General features: G+C 42.7%; 1 protein-coding gene across 9 annotated transcripts in view; it reads right to left on the bottom strand.

Annotated features, from left to right (window-relative positions):
- Nucleotides 1-22,796, bottom strand: part of LOC123746729 (putative neural-cadherin 2) — a 256,472-nt gene that overhangs the window by 32,009 nt on the left and 201,667 nt on the right. For 8 of the 9 annotated variants that reach the window (XM_069316740.1, XM_069316744.1, XM_069316742.1 and 5 more), the window contains 10 exons: nt 19,144-19,352; nt 13,392-13,555; nt 12,087-12,246; nt 10,647-10,925; nt 10,117-10,394; nt 9,303-9,690; nt 7,241-7,546; nt 4,266-4,366; nt 3,521-3,682; nt 1,705-1,896 (listed from right to left, as the gene is read on the bottom strand). In XM_069316740.1, coding sequence (XP_069172841.1) covers nt 1,705-1,896; nt 3,521-3,682; nt 4,266-4,366; nt 7,241-7,546; nt 9,303-9,690; nt 10,117-10,394; nt 10,647-10,925; nt 12,087-12,246; nt 13,392-13,555; nt 19,144-19,352 — 2,239 coding nt within the window. The remainder of the gene's footprint in view (nt 1-1,704; nt 1,897-3,520; nt 3,683-4,265; nt 4,367-7,240; nt 7,547-9,302; nt 9,691-10,116; nt 10,395-10,646; nt 10,926-12,086; nt 12,247-13,391; nt 13,556-19,143; nt 19,353-22,796) is intronic. The other variant, XM_045728469.2, reaches the window with a different exon arrangement.

Raw genomic sequence — 22,796 nt, forward strand, 5'->3', positions numbered from 1 at the left:
AAAACTGTAGGTGGGACACCATAAGAGAAGCCACCTAATCACCATACAAGTGGTGATACACTATGCGGATCTGTGCGGCTTAAAAAAAAAAAAAGTAGCTCCACTATACTTGAAGTTCCACACTATCACTGAAGTTCTGCTCTACCACTGAAGTTCAACTCTGCACTTGAAAACTCCACTCCACACTTGGGAGATTCACCAAATAATCTTCTTCAGACACAAAGCTTCACCACGAACTTCTCCCTACACCAATCTGTAATTCCATTACAATGTCATAACATGTTTTCCTACTAAAACATAAATAACCAATACATATGTCAACATTAATCTCTCCGTCCAACGCCTCACTCCACGCCGGGCTTGCCATGGTGGGTACTCCCCCATTCTGGACAAGTCCACACTGGAATCATCTTCCAACAGGGCATCAGGGCTCCTTCCCTGCCTCAGTTTCTCACTGACCTCAAGCAAGCAATCATGTATCGCTTTTGCCTTCACACTGTCCCTTCATCTCGAACTCATTATATACTTTCACTACATAAAATATCTGACCTAAATTCACAAACATGTCCTACGATCACTGGGCACACGATCGATCAATAACAAACACTGTAGTACAATCTAATGGGATCTTACTGCAGGAAGTTGATAACACGACACCTGCCCGCGACTCCCCAAATATGGCGCTCAATCAGGTCGTCCACAAAATCCTCTTGGACTGTCTTTAAATGTGTCTCACAGTCCCGACTTGAGTACACGAAGTCGCCTGCAGGTTTCACACACAGACGCCTGCTCAATTTCCCCCACTCAATGGGCAGCTTACATATAGAGTCCACACAAGACATGATCACCATGTAGGCTTCAGGTCGCCTCTAACATCGATCCCGATCACCGAGAAATGACGTACCCCGTCCAAGGCATCTTCCTCACATGTTGTACACTGCAGCCTTCACTCAAACAATAACCGGGAACTGTATCTTTCTTTCTTTCCAGGAGGGCACCGATGTACATCTATCCTTGACGACCTTCGCAACTCAAGTGACGCATTACACCATCTGCATCATGTCACATAAAATCTGGACATCTCATTTCTTTTTTTCTTTTTTTTTAAAGATATATACAAGAGTTGCTACATTCTTGTACAGCCACTAGTACGCGTAGCGTTTCGGGCAAGTCCTTAATCCTATGGTCCCTGGAATACGATACCCTGCCGCGAAGAATCGTTTTTTCATCCAAGCACACATTTTACTGTTGCGTTAAACAGAGGCTACAGTTAAGGAATTGCGCCCAGTAAATCCTCCCCGCCCAGGATACGAACCCATGACATAGCGCTCGCGGAACGCCAAGCGAGTGTCTTACCACTACACCACGGAGACTGCTTAACTAGCAGTTACTGAAGTTACTAGTGAAGTTACTAGTTACTACTGAAGTTACTAGCAGTTACAGTTGCTAGCAGTGACTGCTCAACTAGCTTCTTTAAGATGCTCATCCTCTGCTTGTCTATTTAGTCATAATTCACTGAGGTTTACTTAATTTACTTCCTTCCCTTGACTCCTACCTCTAGTCAGGTGTGTAGAATAACTCTCATAAGGTACCTACCTCACTAGGCTACCTGGGGTTCATAACAGTGCAATGAGATAGGGACAGTACATGGAGATAGGGACAGTACCTGGAGGTAGGGACAGTACATGGAGGTCGGGACAGTACCTGGATGCAGTAACAGAGTGCCAGCGTCCGTCCGTGAGCTGGGCACTGGTGAGGCAGAGTGACCTGGGGTGGTCTGGATGTAGCTGGAGAACTAGACACAGGCGACCCTGCACTAGCTTGACCGCGAAGGTGTCCCTGCCATGTTGGGAGGACAGAACCACCAGCTCGCCTCTCCTCCTCCACGTGCGGAACCTGAAGCGACGATATAGCCAGAGCAAAGTTACACCACAAGATATTTTTCATCTAAATCTAAGAAGCATGATGCAATAGACAACTTGGACAAAGAATTCCTTTTTTAATCTAAAGGAAGTGGCACAAGAACAATTAAGTGGAAGCTGGAAAATGCAAACGAATAGAATAATGTAAAATACTCGTATGCTGTACGGGAGGTAAATAGGTGAAATTCATTGAGCGATGAAGTCATGTAAGCCATCTACATTTTTTAAAAGACATATTTGACACAGAATTCAAAGGAGGGAAGGATTAAATTAAAACATAACATTTACAACTGGTCTACTCTATTCTATTCACTAAAATCAGATATTATGTTCCAAACTCTGCTCTCCTCTCACTATACTATGCCCTAATCTACCTCTCTCTTACATATGGTATCTATGTGTGGGGGTTCAACCACTGCAAACTACCTCAAGCCCATCATCACCCAGCAAAAATCTGCTATCAGAATATTAACAAACTCTGCTTTCAGACAACACTCAGCCCTCCTGTTTAAATCCCAAAACATGTGAAACATACACTCACTCCACACATTCTCTTATGCAATTTACATTTACAAAACCCTGTTCTTAAATGCAAACCCTGTTCTAAAACTCTTCCTGGACACATGTAATAGAACCCATAATCACCATACCAGAAATAAATCTGATATTCCCAGAGTCAAACTAAATCAATATAAACACACTATACAAATAAAGGGACCTAGTCTATGGAACTCACTCCCTAACAAATTGAAAAGCTATCCAACTTTTGCCTTATTCAAAAATAAAACCAAAACATACCTAATTTCATCTTCATAGTTTCCTACCTAATGCTTTATACTTGCACTGTATCTAGTGCTACCCAATCCCCCAATATATGTACCTAAGCCATACAATCTTTACCTGTCATCATTGCTATCACTGTATATCATGGTTGCTATATTGAGTGCATATTTTACTGCATTATTCCTTTAAATGCTCCTCAAATTGTGCTACAATGAACCAGTTGATAACCCTAAAATTTTACCCTAATGTATCTACTAAGTTTTGTCATTATTGTGTATTGTCATTATTGTATATTAATCTAATCTTTGCATATTGTGTCAAATTTTCTTACAATTTACCTGTAAACATGTTTTGTCAATTTTGCTAGAAATTACCTACTTAAAATTATCTGTTAGATTAAGGACCTGCCCAAAATGCTATGTATGCTAGTGGCCTTACAAGAATGTAAAATGATCATTGCTATGTACTCTCTTAACCCCCAATGTACCTTCTTGTACAGAAATAAATAAATAAATAAATATTAGAAGGTGCGAGTCCTTATTTCTCCATACTCACTGTTAGACAGCACTGTAAGGTAAGCATCTGCTTAACTCATTTAAGCTGTGAATGTGAACATATATTTGAGCGTACAATGTTAAGTGTACAGTATTCTCATGAATGAACCTAAGGTTTAGTAAGGAAGGATATGCATAAACCCATAGCATGAGCATCTGTAAGAGCAGCCATACCAAATGCCTTAAATGTCAATAAATGTACTGAAAGCTAAGTTAGGCAGGAGTATGTGAGAAGTAAAACCATTTCAGTGAACGGTTCACCTGAGATGGACGGTGGTGGTGTACGTGAGGGGTGTGAATGAGAGCGCGAGCTTCACGTAGCTGTTCATCTGGAAGGCTGATGGAGTGGTGGGTGAGGCACAGTCCTGTCCCGTCCAACCCGGAAGGCATTCACACCTCAGGTGCCCTGGAGAGCCTTTGCACCTGTTGAGGAATACAAGAAATTGACCAGGTAAAGGCAACCGTGTCGGATACTGCCACCAGGCTAGCCTGGACATCACGTTGCACACATTCTAGGACGAGTACTGCCCAAAGCTACAGCAGGTTACTCATTACACATTCCAGACTGAGTACTGCTACATGCTAACCTGAGCTACACGTTACATATGTTCCAGATCGAGTACTGCCACTGGCTACTCCAGGCTACGCACTCCATACTCTTCAGCTTGTATACTCATGTAAGAGATAGATCTATGTGTATCTTTCTCAATCGATGGTGTATAAGTATATATAGCATAAAGAATTATTTAAGCTATCTTTCGTTACGTGATCAGTGTATGCCGGCATAAAACATACAAACATGTGGTTTGTAATATTCTCATCTATGCCATTGAAGTAGTTGACAAAATGGGTGGGTCCTAAAATGGACCCCTGTGGCACCCCACTTATCACATTTCTCCATTCAGATTCGTTATCCGGTTTAGATAGTAATGATGTAAAGTTAGTGGCATGAAAGAGAGAGAGACACACACACACAGACAGAGAGAAACAGTTATAACCAGCCTACCTGCCATGGACACCACAGTTTATGCCATTGGACGCACATTCAACGGAGGGACACCCAGGGATACTTCGATGGCCAAGTACGTCTCTGCCGAGGTCCACTAGCTGCAAGAGGCATGAGCAGTAGTTATTTATTAATTTATTTATATATATACAAGAAGGTACATTGGGTTTGTGAGAGTACATAGCATTGTGTTTACATTCTTGTAAAGCCACGAGTCAGCTTCCTCAGGGCTCATGTAAACAGACACCATTTAAAAAAAAATAGTGGGCAACATTCCTGAGTGTGAGATCCTAAGTACTGATTGAGGCAGTACTGAGGATCTACTGCCTTACTCAGTACCGAGTACTGAGTAAGGCAGGCGCAAGCAGCATGAGCTAACAGCGCTGCTGTTCAGCTTGTGACCACAGCATCACCTAAAATTGTCAAAATATATATGTAACAGTATTGTTTAGTCATGATAGTATTACACAAGAGCCTGACTGTGATAAAGACTGTGTACAATATTCATATCAGTGAACACAATGCTGTTCAAGATGTTCACTGCAGTAGCCACAGCATGCTGCCATTATTTCGTCCATCTAAGAATCTTCAATCGACTTCTCATGTTCCTTTACAAAATAAACCTTTGGAAAATTATTCATTTACAGGATTTAGTGACCAGGATTCTGATAATAGCAGCATTGTGGTAAGAATTAGCAAAGTGCATAGTATGGTGGGAGGAGTAATCTTGGTGAGGAGGGAGGGAGGGAGGGAGGGAGGGAGGGAGGGGGGGGGGGAAAGGTGGCATTGTCTCGTAGCATCGTCTGCTGGCTGCTGTGTGACTTGTCATGCAGTTATTTTGCTGCCACTGTTTTTTGGACACCATCCCAGCTTAGTTCTACAGTTATGGTGAACAAAACAGATACTTATATATAATGTGTGTATATAGCGTAATAAAACCACAAACAGTATTGTAGGAGGAGGAATGTTGGCGAGTTAGGTGTTGAAGGAGTAAGGCCCCCGTCATGTGTACACACACAGGGACCTAGTGGAGGACCACCAAAAATACAGAATGAGAAGGGTCACCACCACCACAGGACAGACCCTTCACCAGGAAGAAAAAAAACCAGCACGAGTACAATGTCACAGGCAGAACAGAGCCGGTCGCTGTTATGGTGAAAAGCTGCTCAGTACCTTGTGCCTCTACCACTGATGAAACTACCTCCTATCCAGAGGAAAACGGGCGCATGAAACACCTCAGCTGACTCCAAGGGTGGGCAATCACCGAGCAGCAAAATATCACACCGGAGGGTAGGTCCCAAGCAACTTGAGGATGGGAACTCCAAGCCACAAGGGCAGTACTTACAGGGCACCTAGAGAAGAGAACCCTAGGTGCATGCAGCCAGAGTACTGGTGAAATTACTCCTAGCTCGCACACCAAGGACAGGACCATACCACAAGGCTCAACACTGGAACAAGTCTGGAGCCAGAGTCACACAACTGCCAGGTCTCACATCAGCCACAGAACTTGGGGTATAGATAACCGCTCAGGGATCTGGGGCTTCCCCTTTCCCCCTCCCATGGAGGGGGGAGCTGTTCAGATGGCGGCGCAGTGACGGTCATAAGTTTGTTTGCTCGTTTTTTGTTTGAGGAGTTCTGTCCAACAATTCGGCTTTCTGTAGCAATTTTTAACGAGATAGGGTTTGTTTTGGGGTTCCTACCTTTCTGGGTGCCTGACCTGGTTGATGGTAGACATAGAATGCTTCCAACCACACGGGGGGTTTCTACAGGCCATTGTGCCTCATGCCTCTCTGAAGGAGCCAGGTTCTGGTTCATGGTTCCTGGTAGGCCTAGAACTCCATTCGCTTTCATACCAGGGTCTAATATATTCATATCAGCCCAGGGAGCCAAAGGGGCTTTCCCCAGAAAACAGTGTAAACAAAGTAAATAAATGTTTAAAAAGGAGATTCAGTGTAAGAAAACAGAGAAACGACAGTGTTAAATGTAGAAAAACAGCCTGGAACATTATAAGACACAAATGAACTGCTGGGAAATGTGTATGACACGTGTATGTTGAAATATTATTGGAACCAGGCGGTTAGAGAGATGTGGAAGCTCTCTCGGTCACTTGGGTGTGTGAAGCAGAGGGAATGAGAGGTGTTCATCACATGTGTGACTAGTGCCGCTCTCCTACAGCAACGATAAGTGCATTGTATCATCATATATCGGTGCTCCTTTGCACGAGTTAGGGATAGGTGGTCTTACCAGTAGGTTAGTTATAAAACCCTGTGTGTGGGTGGTGTTTTGTGCTATTAATTCATTTACTTGGATCTCTATGACACATGGTCTTATCCCCATCTACTTTTTTCCACCCCTTACTGGATAGTGGTCAGAACAGTGTATTGATAAAACCCATGTCCTTGTAGGCACCTGGGAAGAGTGGAGTATAGTAACGACTAAGTCCAAGCTAGTGAAGACTTAACCCACTTTGTGTGGATTCATTTGCCAATTTACCCCATAAGGCTGGTGTTTGCTGGAAGGAATCCCTCCTGTCTTTAACAAAACTGTGTTTAACCCAAGTATCCCCCCCCCTCCTTATTATATTATATATCCACAGTATGTGTGTAAATCACGAACATTAACACATGATGAAAAATGTGAGTGTCAGACCACGAAGGATGAATTTTAACAGGAATTCCCATAAGTACTTTCATACTCAATAATACATCTTCAGAAGGATAGTCCTTCTGAAAGACTATCCTTCTGAAGATGCATTATTAAATACGAAAGTACTTAAAGAAATTCCTGTTTCAATTCTTCCGTCGTTGTCTGACACTGTCATACATTTTATTATTATTAAAATAAATAATTAATATTATATATATAATTTATTTATTATTTATAAGAGTAAGAGCAGGTGTAGATAACTGTACTCTAGGGTACGGCTTTCAATCCCCAACCTTACAACAGCGGTAGGCACACACAAACACACACACCTCCCGGTTGATTCTAAGGTTCCTGACACACCCGCTCAAAGGGCGAGCAACGAGTGGTTGTGTCCAGCCATAAACCGCGTGAGGGGGAGCTGGGTGGGCCAACCCGCCCACCTGCAGAGGCTGGGCTGCATTTAGCAAGTGGGCGCCACCGGGCAATCTGGCGGCTCCCCGACAAGTGTGGGCATCAGGCGGGATGGGTGGGGAGGACGCGGGCGTGGCAGAAGCGTTGACAGCTGATGTCTTGGGTGTGGTTGGTGGACCGTCAATGCTGGCACCAGAGCATAGGTCCACGATCATCTCTACTAGCTTGGGGAGGAGAGATGGCATGTATGAGTAAATGCTACAGGTTCCATATAACAATAACATTTGACAAAGCTTTGCAAGTGCACTGAGCAACTCGGCTTCAGGTTTATTTAAATCGGGCCTCGCTCTAACAAAAAAAAAAAAAAACAGCATTGAATGTAATAATAACGCCATTTTCTGGACGAGCCCCAGAGGCTCCCTGAAGATATCCAGACTAATATGTGCTTTATTAGTTTGAGCACCATCAGTTTCAGGAGTTCTGCCTACCAGGGACCATGAGCCACAACCTGGACTCCCTCAGAGGCACAGGGAGCAATGGCCATCTGTGCACTCTATATTTAGAGTATGTCATGCCTGCCATAGACCAGGGTATACCCCCAGAAAGGTAGGCATAACAGTACAAACTTCCAACTGGTGAAAATTGCAACCTACATTCAAACAAAGTCAAAGAACTCCCCCAAAAGAAAGCAAATAAACAAGCAAATTATCATCTGATTAGCGCGCTCACTCATTCGAGTCATAACGGGGAAGGGAAAGCCCGTTCAGGCGAGCTGGCAGCTCAACCCTCCAGTTCGTAGAACGATGAAAACCACTGACTGGGGGAAGGGATGCTGTCAGGGAGCTTCCGGGGCTCTCCCAGATAATGGCATTTCATTACATTCAACACTGGTTTTCTGTGGGGAGCCCTGTCAGCTCCTTGAAGCTATCAACCAACAGAAAAGTAAAAAAAAAAAGGGACGTACCTGGGAGGTGGCAGCACCACGGGTCTCACAACAAAGACAAGATAACAGACCGCAACAGACGCCCCAAAGCAACACAAGGCCGCAGAGGGGCCCGGAATATTGACAAGACATTTGGTGGCCAGGACCCTGTTCAACCTTCAAAACCCCTGTGTCTGAAGGTCAACCCAAGACATATTCCCAAATACAGAAGCGAGAGCAGCATATTGCTATACATCACGAGCACGAGGGTAGACCGCAGGCTGTATGTTTGTCCAAAGTTGGAGGCTAAATGCTTTGGGGTTAGCTTAGGTTAGCAGGGGAAAATTGTTTGCGATGAACACAGGGTGGTTAGGGTTGGTCCAATTGGTCCTATTAAGAGGGGAGCAAAGCCCCAATAATTACCTCCCCACAAAATTGGTGAAAATAGTTGGGCATGTCCCATATTTTTTAAAAATTTACATTTTATATAGGAGAGATGTAACATTTTGAGCAGAAAATGTTGCAAAATTATTATTCGCGTCATAAAAATGAGCAAAAAATTTAAAATATGGTGATCAATATTATATTACTATTAAAGCACATTCTCTTAAAGCCATAAAAAAATATAATCGAACTTCCAGGTCAATTAGTTTGCCTGTAGTAGGTGTTTTCGTAAACCCTTACAAAAATCCAATACGGCAGATTTCGTTTTCAAAATGCCGGAAAACCCACAATGGTATTTTTAGGGGATTACCTTGAAGGCATTCAGGTGGGCACCCTGAACATTTTTACATTGGTACTGCTTTGCTATTTTGAATGTCTAGGTTCAGTCTGTTCTGAGCCTATTTTGACTGTACCATAAGCTTTTAAGAAGGCTGACTTGTCACCTATAAACAGGAGCTCCACAAAGACACATGCAAACTGATCACAATGTGGCACTCATCGTTTTCAGCCAAGACACAAAACACGTATGGAATAAAGAACAAATGTTAAGACAACCCATGCAAGCCATATTACAACTTTGATGCTACTACAGGCAACAGCTGCAGGTCCCTCACCTCGTCCTTCCAGATGAGATCGAGTCTGTGCCAGGTGTTGTCGGCGAGGGAGTAGGAGGCATTGAGAGTAAGGGAGGCCGGTCCAGCGCCTAGGTCCAGCAGTAAAGAAGGGCGGCCTCCCCTCAACTCCAGAGCTACCACATCGCTTGGAGCCCCTGCGGCTGGAGGCAGGTTGTCAGGACCAGAATAGAGGAGTGTAGCATCCTCAGAGCTAGTGAGAATCTCGAAACTCAAGTGAATTTCGGTACAGGAGGGCACTGAGGACACCCAGGCCCAGCTTCCACCAGCAACAGCGTCCACTGTGCCACCCAAGGGGGCAACCCCACCCTCGAAGTGTCTGCTGAGGATCTTACAACGTGACCCTTGGGTGCCAAAAGGACATATGCATCTGTAATATAAATATCAATTGAACAAATTCATATAATTTTCAAAGATAATCAGATATTTTAGTATTAAACTAATTAAATTATGAACAAATAAAATCAATTTCAAACACTTGTTCCAGGAAATGATTTGGCTACATGGCTGCGATATTAGGGACCTAAACTGTTATGGCGAGTAACACACATGAACACACACAGAAGGACGAATACCTGGATAGACAAATGAGTATGTATATGGATAAACAGCTGGACGGATTGATAAATAGATGGATACATAGTATCCATCTATTAGTATGTATCCATCCTTTCATCATAAAAAGAGACAACCTCTCAACCAACCCAACCTAAAATTACAACCCATTAGAAAACTATTTCCATGATCTTTTAAAACAAAAAGCACATACTGTTAAGACAGGTGTGTCATAGCTCACCTTGTGCCTGTAACAGTAGGAATACAGCGGCCACCATTGAGACAGGTGTTGGGAGTGCAGGTGGCCCATGTGTCATCAGTCGAGCCTGTTTGGCAACCACAGCCGGTGTGCACGTCTAGCCAGGGCCCCACCACTGCCGAGGTATTAGCGTCTACCACTGCGAAGCGTCCACCGACTGAAGACTGCGCCCAACACCCACCTTTGCAGCTTTTGTGGGCAGCCTCCTGGCACAAGCCCACTCCCACCTCCATTATGCTCACCCCAACAGCCTGTCTCAGCTTTGGTAGAGGGTTGAAATATAAATTCACCTGTATCAGCTATAAGAATACAGGTGCATTGTTATTCTTTCTATAACAATGCACCTATATAAGTTATAACCAATTACTTTATATGAATGACTCTTAAAGTCGACTTGTTTCAGCGCAATCTGTACTTAGATGTGTGCGCGCATTCGTTATAACTCGCAATACATTGTTAGGAGGTTATTGTCTCAGTGTAGACAGTTGTTAAACAAGCATACAGTGCCTCACCTCCTCCCTTCGGTGTAGGAGAATGTGGTGAAGATTTGCCACACCTGGGGAGGTGAGCCACACTCTTGTAGCTGTGGGCGTTGTGGGGCTGATGTGAGGTGTTGCGGGGGTTATGTGGGGCGTGCTGGGAAATGTGTTGGTGGGTGAAGCAGGCTGACCCAGTTGGTGGACTGACACCACCTGTACCCCAGCACCACTACTGCTTACCGTGCCTACGGTACTCCCACGCACCCACGCCTTTGCCGCCAACACCAGCTGCCTCAGAACAGACACGCCTTCCTGCAATCCAGAAAACCAATTACTGGTTAAGTCCTAATATCAAGTTCCAGTGAAGGTAATGGTGGATTATTTAAATTACATGTTAGACAACTTTTTGACATATTATATTATTTATCATGTACATAATATTTTATCCGAGTATGTGTGTCTATATACTGTACTATATATAACAACCATGATCTAAGTTGATAGCAGTGATTACAATGAATTTGCATGGTTTAGACACATACTGGGGAGGCGAGTAGAGCAAGATACAGTGCGAGTTTAAAGCACTAGGTAGGAAACTATGAGGATGAAATTAGGTACTTTTGGTTTTACTTTTGAATAAGGCATAGGTTGAACAGCTTTTTAATTTATTAGAAAGTGAGTTCCATAGACTAGTCCTTTATTTGCATAGTGTCTTTACACAGATTTATTTGAAATCTGGGGGAATATCAAAGCCTTTTATTTCTGGTGTGGTGATTATGGGTTCTGTTACATTTTTCAAGGAAAAGTTTTAGATCAGGATTTGCATTTAGGAACAGAGTTTTGTACATGTAAATGGCACAAGGGAGCACATGCTAAACATATACTCACTCCACAATGTGTGGAGTGAGTATATGTTTAGCATGTTTAGGAATTTAAAGAGGGGCTGTGTGTTGTCTGAAAGCAGAATTTGTTATGATTCTGATAGCAGATTTTGCTGGACGATGATGGGCTTGAGGTAGTTTGCAGTGGTTGAACCCCATGCACAGATACCGTATGCAAGATAGGGATAGAATAGCACGTAGTATAATGAGAGGAGAACAGAGTTTGGAACATAATATCTGATTTTAGAAAGTATATCAACATTTTTTTTACTTTTTTTTTATTTAAACTAGGGTTCATTAGGGCTATCAATTGAAGTACTGTATCTAGTTAGACTGTAGGCAAGAGCTGTTACATATATAATTGAAACTACAAGCTAGAGTTTTTACCTTACCTCAAGCTCATCTGACTGCTGCTCCTAGAAACTCATATGTCATGAGTTATTTCTCTCTCTTCCCCTTTACCCTTCTTGCTTTTTCTCACCCTCCTTCCTCCTCCTCCCTCTTGCTTTCTCTCCCTCTATCCCTCCCTTCCCTTTCCTTACTGCCTTCCTACCTACCTCCCTCTCTCTCTCTTTGTCTATCTCTCACTTACCTCTCCTTCCTTAACGACATGACAGGGGTCAGCAGCCAGTGTGAGAGGTGTCGCTGCCAGAACGTCACTACGGCTTAATGACTTGACCTTGACCGTGACATTGGCCTTGACCCCTGACTGGCCTTGGCTAGCGTCGCTCACGGTGAAGCCTAGGTCATACCTGAGGAGGTTGAATGGGGTCTGAGGTCAGGAATATGTCTTGAAAGTTACACATCAAGAATATTGGGCTGAATCATTCAGCCAGTCATGAGGAGATTAATGATGTATCAGATGTGAGAGCTGGTGGCATGACAGTTATGTTGTGGTGTGACAACTTTGTGTTACGATACCTCGTGTGAACTACAGCCTACATGTTCTTACCGAAGTCCCATATGGGTCAGCACATTTCCAGAGTCACCTGGTGACCTCAGGGGACTCTTAACACTTCCTCCAAGGACTGCCATACCCACCAAATATCCATGGAGGGTAGTAGAGTGATATGAGAAATGTGGATGGTGTGTAAACCTCTCACCAAGTTACGCCATCAGCTTTTATTCCTTGAAGTGAAAAACCACCTTACTCCAAAATGTAAGAAAATTCACTTTTGTAAACAGAGTGGTAGACGGTTGGAACAAGTTAGGCGAGAAGGTGGAGGAGGCCAAAACCGTCAGAAATTTCAAAGCGTTATATGACAGTGCTGGGAAGACGGGACATCACGAGCGTAGCTCTCATCCTGTAACTACACTTGGGTAATTACACTTGGGTAATTACACACCAATAGGAGACTTGTATATTTTTTTTTTATATGAGAGAGAGCTTGAAACAGAAAGGGACAGAGATAGGCCTGCAAAGAGGCCCATCTCTTTCTCATTGTCTCTTCCTTTATCTGACAGTCTGCCTCTGTCTTTGTTGGTTATTTTGTGTGTTTTTCTGTCTATCTGCCTCTTTTTTGTAAAAAATATAAAACTCGACTAGGAAAAAGTGAGAAACAGGAAGACATAGAAAAACAAAGAAAACAACACAGACAAACAGACAAGAGCAGACACACAGACAGACAGAAGTAGAGACAGAGATAAGGGGAGAGAAAGGAGAAACGAAGACAAGAAAAGGTGTGCCCCAGGTGTTTACCTCACACCCACCCTCATGGCTTGGGTGCTCTGGGTGTTTACCCCAAGCTCCTCCATGCCCATAAATTTTACCACCCCCCACCCCCACATGTGCCCAAGTGTTTATGCTCTTCACTCTCCCTGTTCTGTGTGGCAAGATGTTTACTTTTCCTGCCCTCCCTTACCCTGGTCTTCTCCCATGCTCTGAGGATCGACTCACCTGCCATCCTGGGTGCTGGGCATCATAGACAGGGAGCCCGTGGTAGCGTTGAGGGTGAAGCTCGGGTGTGGTGGCGTTCTCCAGGCATAGGTTTTGGCGTCAGCATCCCAGTCATCCGGGTCTCTGACATACACCCGTCCCAGGGGCACTGCCGCACTTTGTGGCTGACAGGGGCATGAGACAGGGTATGATAAGGAGTTACAGAGGAACAGGGAAGAGGAGAGGAGAGATAAGGGCTAATGCTTAGTTTTATCAAAGCAAAAAGAGATGGAGATAAGAGATGAATGAGTTAGAACAACACAATAATAGTAACTGTGGAATTTTTCTTTGAGTGCAATTGTGTGCAATGTCAACACTTTGTAATGGCTAATAGCTTTAAGAAATACCAGTCTGAGTTTAGTGAATACGAGAGAATATGCGTACAAGCCAATTGCATACATGCGTACAGAAGAACCACGACTGAATCCACCTTTTCCAGTTTGTTTATGTGCTTCTTAAGATATGGGCACCATACAACCACTGCATATTCCAGCATTGGTCTAACAAAAGTCGGGAAGAATTGCTTTAGTATTTTGCCATCCATGTACAGTATTTAAAAGCAATTCTGAAGTAGAAAGTGTAGCATAGGCTCTTCACACGATGCTCTTTATGTGGTCCTCAGGTGATAGTTTTCTATCTACAACTACCCCAAGATCTCTTTCTTTATCAGAATTCTTTAAAGATTTCTTGCATGATTTCTAGGTTGAGTGGGGTCTATGTTCTCCTATTTCACATTCCATAACTTTGCATTTATTCAAATTAAATTCCATTTGCCAAATGGTACTCCATACACTTATTTTGTCCAGGTCTTCTTGAAAGGTATGACAATTTTGTGAGTGTGTTTGAGAGTAATTACCTAAGTGTAATCACCTCCTAAGTGTAGTTACATGATGAGAGCTGCGCTCGTGGTGTCCCGTCTTCCCAGTACTCTTTGTCGTGCAACACAAACTACCGACGGTTTTCGCTTTCACCACCACCTCACTTATCTTGTTCCGTCTACCACTCTGTTTGCAAAAGAAAATTCCTTTGCTAATTCCTTTACGACTTTGAATTGAACTTCGCCCACAACTGGGGGGCTTTAGAATCTTTTAGTTTGTCAATGCTCTTCTTGATTGTGGCATGTAATGGGCATATCATTTAATTCATTCTCTTCACCTCCTTCAAACATTTGTGTGGGTGATGGGATTTCGTTCAATCTTTCTACTGTGAACACTGATGTAAAGTATTCAGAGTGTTTGCTGCACTTTTATCATCCAATATAACTTGGTTAGTCTCATCTTTTAGGGGTCCTACAGAGTCCTTTGTTTGGGTTTTACTTCGGATATATGCATAGAATGATTTTGAATCTTCCTTTATGTTCTGGGCAAGTTTTCTTTCGTAGTTTCTTTTGCTAATCTGATTTCCTGGGTAGCTGAATTTAATGCCCTTTTATGCATCTCATTATCCAAAATGTTCACTGTTGATTTATACTGTCTCCAGAGATTCCTTTTAGTTATTAGCTCTTTTTACTACTCGTGTCATCCATCTTGTTCCCTTTCTTTTCTTCTTTTTTGGCACATATCTTTGTACGAGTTCACTAATGACCTTTTTGAAATTTCCCCCATGATATTTTCATGCCCTGATCACCTACCAGCTCCCTCCATGAGGTATTTTAAAATTCCTCTCTCATGTGACGACTTGTACTGAATTTTGTAACTAGCTCATCAAGAGTAACTTGCTTAGCTAAATGAATTGTGGGGTTCAGTCCCTGAGCCCATTATGTGCCTCTGTAACCCTTTCCACTACCGCCCACAAGATGGGTATGGAGTGCATAATAAATGAACTAAACTAACTAATTCCCCAATAGTTTCCTCAATGGTCATCTAGAATGTCATTATCCTGGACCTTTACGAGAGTTTCTGTAATTGTATTCCATCTTATAATATTGTGATCACACGATGGAGTAAGCTTTTCCCCTACTTGAATTTGAACGATCATGCCTCCTCCTGATGTTAAGACTAGGTCCAGATATGGACCTAGGTCTAGCTGTTATCTCGAGTGGGCTCAACCACATGTGTGAGAAATGAGTCCTGCTCCAGGTCTAGAAATTGATCTTCTGCTTGTGATGTTAGATTTACCCAATCTATTGTCTCGCAGTTAAAATCACCTATTACAAGAGTTTGGGTTTGTGATGCCACATTGATCACATTATGCAGATCAGTAACTTCCTCTGCTGTTGCTGTCATTCCTGTAGCATTCTCCCACTGTCAATTTGTTACCATGTTCAGCTATTATATTGCAATATGCAGACTGAGGATCCCCGTGGTGTTCAGTTCCTCATTGGTGGTTGCATTCAGGTTTCACATATAGCAATATCCAAAGGGTTTAGTCAGCTTTTCTAACTGCTGCACCAACCTGTTGTGCAACTTTTAATGCGTGGTGGATCTCGACTCCAAGGTCCCTTTCTTCATCAATCTGCTGTAAGGTAATGCTATTAATTTAGTAGTCGTGGCATGGGTTGTTATGCCCCACATGCATGGTCTTGTATTTATCAATACTGTAAAAATTGAAAATTCAAATTAGCAAGTTTCAAAATTTGGATTTATTCAAGAACCTGGTAGTGCGCTGCATCCAAGTCCACTTTGTATTAAGTGTTCTGGAAGTTTATCCAATGATGCCATGAAACCTTCGAAACTCTAAAGACACTTGCAATCAAAACACCTGGATTTAGCTAGGAAACCACTTGAATATTTAAAAAAAATGCATGAAAATATGCAAAAGCAAGTAATTGCTTTAACAAAAATGACTGGTTAAGACAAGTCCTTATTAGTGGTCTGCAGGATTTAAATTAGTGGTCCGCATGATCATATTAGTGGTTCGCAGGATTTAAATTAGTGGTCTGTGGGATCGTTAGTGGTCCGCGCGATTTAAAATTATGAATTTAGTGGTTCGTGGGGTCCGAAAGCCTGGCAACTGCTGCTCTAGGTTGAGTCTTTTTTGCAGTTAAGCCTTGAGAGGAAGCCAGCATGCTGCTAGAGTTAGTGTTTATACACTGTGATTGTACTGTGGAGGACTGGCCCATGAATTGTTGGAAAAGTTGACCCATCGACATGACTACAGTACCTCCGAAAACGGCCACTCCGTGATGTGAATACTCACATCACCGAGTGTTCTGCTAGAACGAGGATTTTCTGTGATAGAAGATCGCAGAGGTTTCTATGGTGTCCTGTGTGAAAGTGACACGCAAGACGTTATAGGTGGTGTATATACTGTATGTATATATACTGAATATGTTTCTTGTAAATAATTACCTATCATATTATTTAAGAATATTTGATGATGGTTTTGTCTAGTGTTTTGTTGTTGTGTTGTTGTGTTCTTTCCTTTTTGGTTGTCTATTACTGCTGAGTTTTTTATAACTTATTCCTGACTTGGATGGATGGATTGACTGATGAAGATTAAGCCACCCAAGAGGTGGCACAGGCATGAATGGCCCACAAGTGGTAGATTTTTTGGAGTAAATGTGATCTCTGGTCATGAAAGGATATACTGTGTGGTGAGTGTGCATTCCTGACTTGGAGTTGGATCTCTGAAGATAAGAGCTAGGGAAAGAGAGACTAAAAAGAACCAGAGTTACTGGCTGAGAGTTCATAACAGTCAACTAATTTGACTCCCTGTTGACTTAAATGTTTAATTGTGGTCCCTAAACCTGGCACATGTATGTTAGATGGGATTATGTCCACGACTATAGTGAATACAGGTCTGAGGAATCCTATCCAAACTAACGTAGGATTTGACTACGTTGTAGGTTTTAGATCCACTGTTGGTTATAAACCTTAATATGTTCAGGGTGGCCTGCATCACTTGTTTCAATTTCAATTGTTCTGCTACCCTCTGGGGTGACATTTTCTGGAAACCCTCATCAAACAACACTGCGACTAGGACTTTCCTTTTACCTTGAGACAGAGTCAACATGGCTCTTGGTAGGGTTGCAGCAGTGTTGGTTTGGGTCAACATAGCCCATACACTGCCTTCCATTTGGGAGTAGCCGACTGCTCCAGTAGTTTTGGGTTTAACTCTGGATGATGATGGAGTTGGTCTGCTTCCGTCCACAAACCTGTGTGATGTCATCCTTTACCACACAAGTCCAGTGGTGTCATGCAGCTTCTATGGTTGAGAGCCTGCAAGGACTTCATACACCTTTGCAGCTGTTGCAAACAACTAACCCGTGTGGCATGGTCTGGGTATTCAAGGCATCGACATGTTTAATATTCCTGATCACAGAAATTTTTTTAAATCCTGTTCTATTAGTTGCAGAACCTTCCTTGGGAGGGGCTGCAGTAACAACAGGTTTCACTGGGGAAACTTTGCTCATTCCCACTCTGCCATTGCCGAGTTGGTACATTGCCGTTTATTGGTACACATAGTGATACCTGGTTACCTGGTTGATGGGGTTCTGGGAGTTCTTCTACTCCCAAAGCCCGGCCCGGGGCCACACTTGACTTGTGAGTTTGGTCCACCAGGCTGTTGCTTGGAGCGGCCCGCAGGCCCACATACCCACCACAGCCCGGTTGGTCCGGCACTCCTCGAAGGAAACGATCTAGTTTCCTCTTGAAGATGTCCACGGTTGTTCCTGTAATATTTTTGATGCTCGCTCGGAGGACGTTGAACAACCTGGACCTCTGATGTTCATACAGTGTTCTCTGTGCCCATGGCACCTCTGCTCTTCACTGGTTCTCTTCTGCATTTTCTTCCATGTCGTTCACTCCAGTACGTTGTTATTTTACTGTGCAGATTTGGGACCTGTCCCTCCAGTATTTTCCATAGTCTTATATTGTGTAACCACTTATTAGTGCAAATGGCTTTGTACAGTGTGTAGCTACTTCCTGATGCACACAGCGTACTCATAACATACGAATGTTGGAAACTACAGGTCTGTTGGCTCATACGAGACAATTCTTGTGTATATACTCCAAACTTACTATTATATGCTTCTAACCTACACCTGAAACAGTCCAGTGATCCCAGGGATATTAAGATACCCAGCAAATTGTTCTATAAGCCAACAATTGTGTTTTCAAAACTTTTTTTTATTATTTTTTCATAAGGGACTTTTGCAGTTGTCTGAATTAACCTTTGTATATTTTTTTATGGACACATTGAAGGGAAGTCGTGAAAATATTGTAGAATGATGCCAAAAAATTTAATTGCATAATCTTAATGGGTCTAACTAGACAAAAATATTGAAGAGAATTATTAGGCATCTTATAACTAATGCTTCTTGATATGACTTATCCTGTTTGCTATATTTTGAACATTAGTGAATTTACTTTTTGGCTTAAAATCATGACTCTTATAGATCTTCTTGCATTAAGGTTTGTTAAATTTAACATTGCTCAGCTGATATCTAGTAACTATTATGATTTTCTAGTTTCAGAATCCTAAATTTCTTAACATTAGCATATCTGTGAACCTGATGTTCATTTTATAAATCTATCAAAGTCGTCCTATAGGGATTTATGTTTTTCATTTAAATATATTTCCTATAAGTGTAACAAGATCATCTGTCAATCAACAGTTATATTAATAAATTTACCCACTTCATGCTGCAGCATTCACAGAAGCCATATCATCAAACACCAACTCAAGGCAGCCTCTCCCATAGTCAACCAAGTAACCGGTGAGTGCTCCAACTTTCCTACAAGCTTCAAGCTCCAGCTGCTCTGGCCAATACCTGGATGGTATGTACGGTGATGGTCTTGGTGGCGGGAGCCATGGGGTTGTCGTTGAGGTCGGCAACGTGGAGAGTGAGCGTCACCGTGGTGGAGAGGGGTGGCGACCCATTGTCTCCCACCACCAGCGGCACCAGCAGGGCACGGCGTTCCTCCCGGTCAAGCATCGTCATGGTCGACACCACACCCATCCCACGGCCCTCGTCTCCTCCTACATGAGGACACCATCAGAAATCAGCACTCTATATATGTTTATATAAATTAATCATGTAAAAAGTGCATACATTGATGCCATAAAAGGCTCTAGTGAGACCTTTATATGGCTTACATATATACATTTCATCCATCTAGCATATTGGGGACAAATCAGATGGATGAAATATTTTTCTCAAACTATTGTATGCCATATATCTATATCTATAACTTAGAATGTCTGTATCTTTTGAAGTAGTTGGCCAGATGTATCTGGCCAGATGCATCACACAATTTTTCAACATGGCTGCTGTTGGGTACGTGTAGTGGGGGGATCACCTAGGTTAGGTTGGTGAACTTTCTAACTTCAGAATTGCTATTAAATACATGGATGGCAAAATACTAAATAAACTGTTCACGACTTTTGTTAGACCAAAATTGGAGTATGCAGTGGTTGTATGGTGCCCATATCTTAAGAACATCAACAACTGAAAAAGGTGCAAAGACATGTAACTAAATGGCTCCCAGAACTGAAGGACAAGAAAAAGAGGAGGGGTTAGAGGCATTAAATATGCCAAAACTAGAAGACAAGAAAAAGAGGCAATATGATCACTACATACAAAATAGTAATGGGAATTAATGAAATTGATAAGAAAGAATTCCATAGACCTAGAACTTCAAGAACAAGAGGTCATAGATTTAAACTAAGTAAACAAAGCTGCCGAAGGAATATAAGAAAATTCACTTTCGCAGAGTGGTAGACAGTTGGAACCAGTTAGGTGAGAAGGTGGGGGCCAAAACCATCAGTAATTTCAAAGCATTATATGACAGTGCTGGGAAGACGGGACACCACAAGCATAGCTCTCATCCTGTAACTACACTTAAGTAATTACACAGACGCAAGAAGCATGTACCTCCTGGGGCCTCGCATCACAGCGGGCCTCAGAAACAAAAACAATTATTCTTTCAAATATTTTAAGTTTTGGTAATTAATACAAAACATAACATTAAAAGGATTTTGTAGTGTCTACATGGGTCGTGGAAAGTCACAAAAATGTGTGGAAACATACTGGATTTTGTACTCAAATGATGATGTGAGAAAAGTTCTTCCAAAACCACTGTGATATGGATTCATCTTCAACAATCTTACAAACATACTAGATATTCCAAGTCCACCGGGACCAGACCCTATTAATCTTGGATAACTAATTGTACTCTCCTTTGAAGCCACAATCATTGCAGGGGTGGGGGGAGAAAATTCAAAACAGCTTAAGCTATCAACAAAACCCCACAGGACTGAGTATGGGAGGAAACCGGTCCCGTGAATACATCACAGTAACACACAAACAATTTACTATGGGGAAATTTATAGCAATGAAACAAATGTATCTGGCAGTATGCACTGAGTGAGACAGTTTCGCACTATGAATGGAATTGCATTTAATGTCTAGTGTGTATTATTTCGGTCTGACACTGAGAAATGAAAATAGGAGACAAAATTGAATACAAAAAAAAAATTTGACATGTCTTTTGCACCTTTAAATTGATACAAAAGAAAAATCTGTTCTCAATTCAGATTTAGAGCCTTTCCAGGCTCTGAATCTGAATTGGAAACCGATTCTAAAAGCCGGACAAAATCACAACTAAAGACACGAATGCGTAAGTATCCCCTAAGAAAATTAAACAAAAATTCCAAAAGTTTGAGTTTCACCACATCGAGTAAATACAGGATCTGAAACTGAAGTACAGGGCCTCCTGGTGGAACTAACTAGATTCTCCAACACATGCCTAACTGGCAACATACCAGAAACCATATGGCCTTTCTTTTTTGGTACTACCCTCTGTGCCTTGAGAAAAAAGGACGGAGGAATCAAACCAATAGCTGTGGGCAATTCACTCCAGAGCCTTGTTGCTAAGGCTGCTGCAAGAACAGTTAGCCAGGCAGCAGCAGCAGACATTCTGAAGCCAAAACAGCTCGGGTTTGGCATTTCCCAAGGGTGTGAGGCAGCGGCTCATGCAGCTAGAGTTTACATTGCCAACATTATAAAATAAATAGCCCTGATAAAACTGGATTTCAAAAATTCTTTCAATCTGGTAAGAAGGGATGCAGTACTCAATGCAATTCATTGCTATTTTCCTTCCCTTTACCCATTTGTTCAATCTTGTTACAGCGAGGACCTAACTCTTTCAGTGAACATGAAATCGAATCGCAAGAAGGTATCCAACAGGGTGACCCCCTTGCTCCTTTTCTCTTCTGCCAAGTCATCAAGGACGTCACTGATAACCTGTCCAGAGCTCAACATTTGGTTTTTAGACAATGGTACTCTACCTGGCTCCACAGACTCCCTCCTGGAGGACATAAAAATAATTCAGGAGAAAGGAGCAAGTTTAGGCCTCACCCTGAACTCTTCCAAGTGCAAAATAACCACCAACCAGCACCTAAGTGAATAAAGGGTGTTTTGCCGGATATCCATATAACCAACCCTGAGGACAGCACACTCCTAGGAGCTCCTCTTGAAGGATATGCCACCGACGAGGTCCTTGGTAAGATCGCTGACCTGAAGAGGATGAACGAGAGAATTGAAGACATTGATGCTCATAATGCATTTTACCTCGATCATCACTAGATGCATGTCCCTCCCCAGGCTGACCTACTTTCTTAAGATATTCGCCAACTTTCAATAATATTAAATTAGAAGAGTACAACAACTTGCTGAAATCAATGTTAGAAAAAGCCCTCAACCCTTCTTTCAGTGATTCACCATGGAAACAAGCTTCCCTTCCTGTCAGACTTAGGGACCTTGGCGTTCACACAGCAACACAAATTGCTGTACCAGCATTCCTGTCCTCTTCAGTGGCATCTGACAACCTGGTGAAGGAAATCCTACCCGATTACCTAGTTCAAAAGGCAGGGGTACAAGATCCAAGCTTCACAGACTGCACCATCAAATGTCTCTTGTATGACCAGTTCTCCAATCACCACCTTCTAAAGCTAACAAGCAATCCAGCTGGGATTGCCTCATTGTAGACCAAGAAGCTGCAACACCACCACATGACACTGCCCGACTTAGAGCTGTAGCAGCTCCCTATGCAGATCACTTCCTATTAGCAACCCCAATGTCACCAACTAGAACTCGTCTCACACTGCAGGCATTTCTAACTGCTGTGGCCCTCAACCTCGCTGCCCCAATCCACACCTAATATAGGTGTATATGCAGCAAGGCAATGGCTGACAAGTACGGCCGGCATGGTCTGCTCTGCCAAAGCTCAGGATGGCATGTAAGACACAGTGAGGTAAATGATATTATTAAGAGGAGCCTCACCACAGCCAGTTGTCCAGCTGAGAGAGAACCTCGTTACCTAATGTACCGCAACTCTGATGAGCCTGTCGGTTGCCCAGATGGGATCACGGTGAACCCCTGGAAGAATGGTAGACAGTTGGTGTGGGACTACACATTCCTTT

The sequence above is a fragment of the Procambarus clarkii genome, chromosome 85, assembly GCF_040958095.1.
Source record: "Procambarus clarkii isolate CNS0578487 chromosome 85, FALCON_Pclarkii_2.0, whole genome shotgun sequence".
Taxonomy (NCBI): domain Eukaryota; kingdom Metazoa; phylum Arthropoda; class Malacostraca; order Decapoda; family Cambaridae; genus Procambarus; species Procambarus clarkii.